At 39.8% G+C, this 9,150-nt stretch overlaps 1 protein-coding gene across 1 annotated transcript in view; it reads right to left on the minus strand.

The window, feature by feature from the left end:
- The window catches only part of LOC122796967 (cadherin-12-like), a 2,443,257-nt gene extending 2,434,447 nt beyond the window's left edge, over positions 1-8,810 (minus strand). Inside the window, exons 1-2 of the mRNA XM_044065738.1 lie at positions 8,793-8,810; positions 8,126-8,465 (exon numbers count right to left, since the gene is read on the minus strand). Of these exons, the coding sequence (XP_043921673.1) occupies positions 8,126-8,465; positions 8,793-8,810 (358 nt within the window). The remainder of the gene's footprint in view (positions 1-8,125; positions 8,466-8,792) is intronic.
- Positions 8,811-9,150: the final 340 nt, after the last annotated feature.

Raw genomic sequence — 9,150 nt, forward strand, 5'->3', positions numbered from 1 at the left:
ATCTTCATTTATCAGACAACAGTTAGTATATGACTGAATAGCTTTAGGCAGCTATATATCTCTACACTTCCCATTTCTGTGCCATTATAAGACAATGCAGCAACATAACATAAGCATATTATGTAAAAAAGTACAACAAAAATTGACAGTAATAGAAATGAGCAACATTTACATTACGCTCACACAGGACAATATATGTTTTGCAATTTTGCATTTACAATAATATTTTCAAGGAATAATGTATACAAGTTCCTGGCAGTGTAAGATGTACCCAACACACTAGTCATAGGTGACTCTATAGTCAGGCACACTGATGTCACACTCACCAGGCTAAACAAGGAGAAGGTTACTGTCATCTGCCTGATGGGTGCCAGGATCCGCCACATAACCCATGTACTCAGGTAACTCCACAACAAGTACAAACATGACTCTGTCATTGTCCATGTTGGTGTGAATGACCTGAGACGTACCTCCCTGGAATACATGAAAAGAGACATGGAACAGCTCTCCGATCTTGTAGCCCAGGCAGGTATGACCCTAGCCCTGAGTAGCATTCTGCCATTGCCCAGAATGATACCGCAGTACAAGGACAAAATGATTGACTTCAACAATTGGCTAAGCTTCTGGTGTCATTCTAAGGGGATCCGGTAACTGTCTGCTTGGGATGACATGGTCGACAGACCACGATGCTTCACCATAGATGGCCTGCAGCTGTCGCCACTAGGATTCCAGATACTGGCTAAGGCTCTTACTGCCCCTATAGTGACTTTTTTAGGCAGGGTTCAAATAACAAATTCACCACCATAACAGGAACAGGCAAGCAAAAACTGAGGGTAATGCTACTCAATGCTAGAAGTCTAAATCTCAGAATGCACTCACTCGAGGCACTCCTTAAAATGGAGAACATCGATATCTGTGCAGTGACTGAAACCTGGTTCAAGGCTCCAGAGAGCACCCTTGCACTACCAGGCTATAACTCATACCACACTTTTCAGCCATGTAACCTGGACCAAAACACCAAAGGTGGAGGTGTGTCCATATTCATTAAGGATATCCACATCTCCAGGCTAGTTGCTCAGCATAATGCATTCAAGGTTATCCAAGTGGAACTAACTCTGGGCAAAACTGCAATCCAAATTGTAGCTTGCTACAGATCCCCCACCATGCTCCAGGATTCCCACTCCTCTTTTCTTGATGTACTGGAAAATATTAGGGTTCAACCAAACATCCTAATAATGGGCGACTTCAACTACCCCACCATTAACTTGGAAAACTACTCATGTACCAACTCCTTAGCTCAACACTTTCTGAAATTCATAAACTCCAATGCCCTAGATCAACTTATCCATACCCCTACCAGGGGCAATAATATCCTAGACCTAGTCATTAAAAACATGTGTGACTAGTGTTCCACACCTGAAGTCAACTCCTCGTTGGTCTGATCCGATCATAAGCTTATCACCTTTGATATCCACATCCCACCCCCACCCCCCATTAAGGAAGCCACAGTAAAACATTTCTCCAAAGCCAACTTCATGCTTCTTAAGACAGAAGTGGTGAATTTCATGACACCCATGCAGATGGACAATACAGTTACAACTGCTGAATCGTACACAAATGTACTCTATAAGCACTTACACGAGTGCATGGATCATGCTATCCCAAACAGAACCAAGACACTATCCTCCAAAAAAGGAAGCCAATCTGGTGGTCCCCCACCATAAACAAACTGTACAACAGAAGGAAGAAACTGTTGAAAAAGAGAGTAAAATCCCATGAGTGGAGGAGCTCCCTGGTCAGCCTCAGTAAGAAGCTGAGATCCCTTATAAGATCCTCCAAAGCTAGCTAAGAAAACAAAATTGCCACTAAAACCAAGGACAACCACAAAGCATTCTATAGCTATGTCAAAAATCTAGATGGCAACACCCAGATCTGGTCTGAGTTACAGCACAAAGGCACGAAAATTACAGAACTAACTGATATTGCCAACATCCTGGCAGATAGGTTCTGTGCTAACTTTACCCCCCTCTCACCCCCTAAAGGGCCCATATCTATACAGGAAGAATGCAGAGTCCCTGTAATCACAACTACACAGGTAAAAGCTGCACTCTCTAAAGCCAAAAACGCAGCATTCATGGGGCCGGACAACATCCCAGGCTGCGTTTTACATGAACTTCAGAATGAACTGGCTCCCCACTTAAGCACCATGTTCAATAATAGCCTTGCATCAGGCTTTGTGCCCACTGAATGGCACACAGCAGCAGCTATCTCACTCCACAAAGGGGGAGCCACCACTGATCCTGAGAACTATTGACCTATTAGCCTGATGAGCCTGGTCTGCAAGGCCATGGAACCTATCATCATGGAACTCATAAACGACATTGGTAACCTCCAAACTCTGATCCCACCCAGTTTGGGTTTGTGAAAGGCAGATCATGGCTCCTGAGCCTGATCGACTTCTATGAGGCAGTCACCAAAGCTGTGGATGAGGGTAAGGTGGTTCACACAGCCTATATTGACCTTGGCAAGGCTTTCGACACCATCGCCCATTCTGGAATTATAGCTAAACTCAATAAACTAGGTATAAATCCCTACGTCACAAGATGGGTTGCCAACTGCCTCACTGACAAAACCCACACTGTAAAGGTTGCAGGCTACAAATCTGACCTCAAAGCAGTGACAAGTGGAATACCACAGGGTTCCATCCTGGGACCTCTCCTGTTTGGTATCTACTTCTCTGAAGTACAGGCTAACAGAGAAGGCCTCTTGCTAATGAAGTTTGCAGATGACTGCAAACTAGGAGCCATAGTCAAGTCGCCAAATGTTGTGGACATCCTACAGAAGGGTCTCACTGAGACAGATGCCTGGTGTCAAAGCCAAGGCCTCAAGCTCAATGCCAAAAAGTGCAGTGTCATCCCCTTTGGTAAAAACTCTGTACCCATGAACTATATGTACTTAACACTGAATGCGTGATAAGAGAACTTGGGACCCAGGTGGACAGTAGTCTCTCCTTTGATAGTCATATCGCCACAATAGTCAGGAAGTCCTTCTACGTGGCACACCTCATCATAAAAGGGTTCTCATCAAGGAAAAAAAGAGGTCATTTTTCCCCTCTACTCGTCACTCATTAGGCCCATTATAGAGTACAACACCCCTTTTGGAATGTACCTCACAAGACATCTGCAGCAGCTGGAAAGGCCACAGAAGTACCTCACAAAGAGGATTACTGGCCTCAAACAAATGCCCTACACTGACCGCCTCAAAAAACTCCAGCTTTATTCAGTAGCATATTGCCTACTCCGAGGTGATCTCTGCCTAACATATAAAGCTATGTCAAACCCAGAGCTACACCTAAAGAAATCCCAAACCCTCCGAGCTACACTCTCTAGGGACCTAAACCTTGTCACCACAATACACAGGACATGCTAGAGAGATAGATTCCTGTCCCAGAGACTTTCTATACTCTAGAACAAGCTACCCATCTATGTCAAGCAAAGTTCTTCATTAGCACTCTTCAAGAAAAATCTTGATGAGTGGATGGGAAATAGGAAATACACCCTGGGGATCACTTCTGTGTCTTTGCTGGACAGTGGCACAGGAAAATATCTTTCTTGGGTTGCGTAAGCTATGGAATCTTGTTAGCTAGGCTTAAGTAGGCCCTTGGGCCAATAGCCTAGTACCTACCTATGAACCTATAAGCAATAGAAAATGAAGCACAAAGGAAAAATATTTATAAAAAAATCATGCTATTACTCTGCTAAATGCTATAAGCTTAGAAACAAATTAAGGCCATGGGATGTTAAGGATACAATCAACATTTCAAAGGTCAAGACAATTTTGTAGGATAACATTAGTCATCCCATAAATATCAACAGATTGTATATTTGTGTATATTCATCTTAGTTCTGCATAAAACATTTGATGATCATTTTGCAAAGCAGTTCTAATGGAAAAGATAATATTTTATTTTTCTGGAGTTCATCAGTTGGTAATACTTTTACATTTCCATCAGGCTTAGCTATGACTGCCAGGATCTTTGCAACTAATAGAGCAACTTCGAGATAATTTAAAATCAGGAATTTCTTTGCGGTCAAAGAAAACGTCATAAGGAAAACTGAAGGTGTATGCCACTAAAGGAGGTGCTGACAAAATGGACATGAGCACACCGATTGCTGCAGAATCTTATGTATTCTAATAATTCATATACAAATAATGCATAAACATAAACATAGGAATCACACAGATGCAGACACACACGCAACACACACACATACATGCATATGCACACATACATATTTATTTATTTATTTATTTTATTTTACATTTGTTTACCGGGCTAGTCCAACTGGATATAAATCCCTTTTCAGCAGAGGCCCGGGGAGAAAAGCTCCACAGTGATCAAAACAGACATTGAGTCATGCACTGAGACACTCACATACACGCATATACATCTGCCACACTCACACACGAACATGCAAGCACATACACATGTACACACATACACACACACACACACACACACACACACACACACACACACACACACACACACACACACACACACACACACACACACACACACACCCATACACACACACACACACACACACACACACACACGCACACACACACACACACACACACACATATGCACACATGCAGACGGATACACACACATGCATGCATTTAGATATATGCACACAGATACCAGCATATGCACACATACACACACACACACACACACACACACACACACACACACACACACACACACGCAAACACACCCACTCATACACACACACACACACAAACACACACACACACGCAGACATGTGGATGCACAAACAATTGTGCACACATGCACATGTGTAATGCACACACAAATGTGCACACAAGCAAACGGACACACGTGTGCATGCATTCACATGTGCGGTCAGAACGCACATGAACAGACACATGGAAACACAAGTACTTGTGTGCACATACAAACACATGCATACACACACACACTCACAAAAACACAGACTTTATGACCATTCGGTTCTAAAATGAAATGATTCCAGAACATTAGTGCCTTTATGGCAGATAAAGCCAGAACCCATTATTTCTGGAATTTTGTGAAATATTGTGCAGTAAAGGTATTCTGCAAGTCTAGATTTCTATTAGTCTATGTTAAGGAAAGCATCCAAATCTAAAATATACGATGCCTTTACTATATTGGCATGGCAAAAGGAGAATGATGTTGATAAACAAAAATCATATGCAAAGTCATGGAAAGACATCATGGAACTTATCAATCAGGATGGGAACCTAATGGATCTTTCTCAGTTTGGATTTGTCAAGGGCAGGTCATGCGTACACAATTTGGTGGATTTTTTTGAAAAAAATACCAAAGCAATGGATGAAGGAAACTGTTACACATCATATACCACAACCTGGCAAAGCTTTTATAACAATTTCATACTCAGGCATGGTACAAAAGCTAAATAAACTGGGAAAAAAAACAATGTCACCCATTGGATTGCCAATTGGCTCATAGGTAGGACAGAGGTAATCAAAATAGGGGAAGTTTCCTGAACAGTCATCAGTTGAGTCCCCCATGTTTCTTTGCTGGGACATCTCCTGTTTGACAACTACTTTTTTGAAGTAAAAGCCAGTACCAAAGGACTCTGTCTGATTGTGTTTGCCCAAGACTGTAAGCTAGGAGCCGTCATTGAATACTCAAATGACTTTTCCATCCTACATGAAGTTTTGTCCCGAATTAATAACTGGTGCAAAAATCATGGACTGAAACTAACTGCCAAAAATGCATAAATGTATCATTTGGAAAGTAATCTGTACCAGGGAACTATCACATTAACAATGCGCCACTAATAGCTTACCCAGTTGTTTGGGATTTGCGAACTTAGGTGGATAATGTACTAACTTTTCACCAACATATCTGTCTTTGTAAGTAAGTCCTTCCATATTATATATCTTATAAACAATGGGATTGTGTCTAGAGGGATGTCACTGTCCCCCTTTAGCCAGCTCCCATTAGGCCAAGCATTGAATATAATGTCCTCTTTGGCATGTATCTGTCCAGAAAAATGCAGCAACTGGAATGCCCACAGAAGTTCCTTACTAAAAGGATACAAGGCCTAAGCAACATGTGCTACATGGATATACTCAAAGTCCTGTCAGTACACTTTGTATCCTACAGACTGCTGAGCGCTGAACTATGTCTGACATACAAGGCATCCTCTAACCCAATACTGATGGATTTACTGCACATTAGCAAGTCAAATGGCATCATAAATACTTAGTCTATGGATGTAAACCTATTCTGAAACATCAACAGAATGGTTCGGAGGGGCACTTATATCTCACAGAGGATACCTCTGCACTGGAATAGACTTACCATCCATATAAAACAAAGTTCATCCCTGTCCAGATTCAAGTGCAGCTTGGATCTATGGATAAGGAACAGAAACTTAACCCAGGACTGCCCTTGTATAACTAATGGACAGAGTGAGCCCTTAAATGCTTTAGCCAGTGCACAGATCTTCTCAAATTATCTATGGCATGATCCCAGTTATTCTCCTTAGGGGGTACTACATAATTATCAACCATGAAATGGGTAAGGCTAATCTCTAACCAAATGGGACAGGTTAATTTGATCCCAAAAATGGAAATGAATGAGGTTTAAAGTGGTCCACAAGGCAGCTTTCCTAGAACTTACCAATAAATGTTTAGAACATAAACAAAGCAAAATACAAGAGATACTTTATTTATTTAATCTTGGTGGTTGCCACACATGCTTGCAGCATATTGCCAGTATCTGTCTAATGTTACTCTTACCTCTTCACTCAACATTGTTTTTTTAACTTAATATGCATCACAGATTTGATCACTGTTCTACTGTCCGGATAATAATTCCTTTTTAATGCATTTAATCTGTTAGAATGCAATAAGTAGCCTCTGTACATTTGTACCAACATCAATTTGTTACAGAACCCCCAAGTATATTACCTTCCAACTGCAGACCACCTTTCTCCACTGAGAAGTTGCTAAGCATCACAAATTCCTTAAGCACTAGCCTAAGATAGGATGCATAGCCTCTATTAGCTCCATGCTTCACCATCCACCATCCAGGCTACTAATATATGGGACAGTTGTCAATTTAGTATGCTGGTATCACAGAAGTAAGGCTTTGCACTACTGAAGAAAACAGATTTTAACTAAATCATGACTGACCCACTATTTTGCATGTCCAAATAAACAAACTAAACATATGCAAACATTTTAGACACAATAGGAAATTCCTGGGAAAAAACGAAGCACACAATAATGCAACACAGAAAATAATACTGACCGTGCATCTGCATCATCAATTACATCATTAGAAAATAATAATGACCGTGCATCTGCATCATCAATTACATCATTAGAAAATAACACTGACCGTGCATTTGCATCATCAATTACATCATTAGAAAATAATACTGACCGTGCATCTGCATCACCAATTACATCATTAGAAAATAATACTGACCGTGCATCTGCATCATCAATTACATCATTAGAAAATAATACTAACCATGCATCTGCATCATCAATTACATCATTAGAAAATAATAATGACCGTGCATCTGCATCATCAATTACATCATAACCATGAGTTAAACGCATTTCATGAGGCCTAAGGATATTAATGAAGAAGATGCTGTAGCTCAGTTTTCATAAAATGCAACAATAGTTACCCTACAAAAACAAAGTGCTCTGCTCTGTATAGTGCATTAAAGACACAACCACAAGGGATTAAACCATTATGTTGCAATATTCCAAATTCCTCAACAGATTCCTGTTTCATCGCTAGATTCAGACAAGATAAAATTATGTTAATCAGTTAGGATCTCAATTAACACTCCGGGCTCTTCTAGTGGTACCTGAGGATTATGCTACCTGATACCACTTGTATAAAAAGTTACATTTTAATTATTTTCCAAAAAAAACGTACTTTACACTTGAGATCTTGGTATAGATCCTTTCTCAAATATCATAGTTCCTGGTATATTTATAAATGTCATAATAGGCAATGTTACTCATAAACAGACACCTATGGAATCACAAAGTTATGCCTTACCCAATGGAGACATTTCTGGAACAGTTGCGGTATAAGGTCCGTCCAGGAACTTTGGCTCATTATCATTAATATCTTGTACTTTTATAATGAACTCTGATTCTGGCTCCACTGGCTGTCCAGACTTGATATCAATAGCCTGAGCACGCAAAGTATAAAATGTCTTCTCCTCTCGATCGAGACTCCTGATTGCGTGAATATCACCTGTGATTTCATCAACAGTAAATATTGTTCCTGCCCCGTCACCCATAAGAGTGTATTTAACATCACCGACTCCTTTGTCCACATCAGAATGAAGCTGAAATAAAAAAGATAAGGAGTTCAAAAATGTAGGCTGTCGTATCTAAACGAAATCATGTAGAACAGAAACTGAAAGGCATTTTGGGAAAAACTATAGACAAATACTCATTATTCGGCTATATAACAACTTTTTTAAGATTTCAGTACAGTTAATGTTAGCATAAATGTAATAATTCGGATTATTTTTATATTTTCTTTCTTTGTTAATTGCGTAACAAAATGGTCATAAATGTTGGATGATTTTCATTCATGGCCTGAGCAAAATAGCAACAACAACCTATAACAGTATATACATGAGCAAGAACAAAGGATATAACTAGACAGCAATGAAATATATTCATATATAGTTATTATCTAAGCATTTCTTTACTCTAAAACAGTACAACATTTGCACGATAAGAAATGCATTCAGTGAGAAATCGAACAAAAGAAAAATTATGGTGACAGCAATGGAAGGTGATTGCAATGATGATGAAGGTATTGGTTATGACTGTATATATCTCAATATACCCCCTAACAAAATAAATGTTTTTAAAATAATATCAGCTATTACATAATAAAATACCTGAATCACAAACAGATGGAAAATCCATGGCTAATCTAGGTAGGATGTATACATATAGACTAGGGTATTTGCAGATGTATTCTACCAAGGATCTGTAGGAAATCTGCACTTGTATCTATCTTCAAGATGAGATTTTAGAAATTCATGAAATATTCAAAGACTG

This window comes from Protopterus annectens, chromosome 3.part0 (assembly GCF_019279795.1).
Source record: "Protopterus annectens isolate FY-2018-M chromosome 3.part0, PAN1.0, whole genome shotgun sequence".
In the NCBI taxonomy this organism is placed as follows: Eukaryota; Metazoa; Chordata; order Ceratodontiformes; family Protopteridae; genus Protopterus; species Protopterus annectens.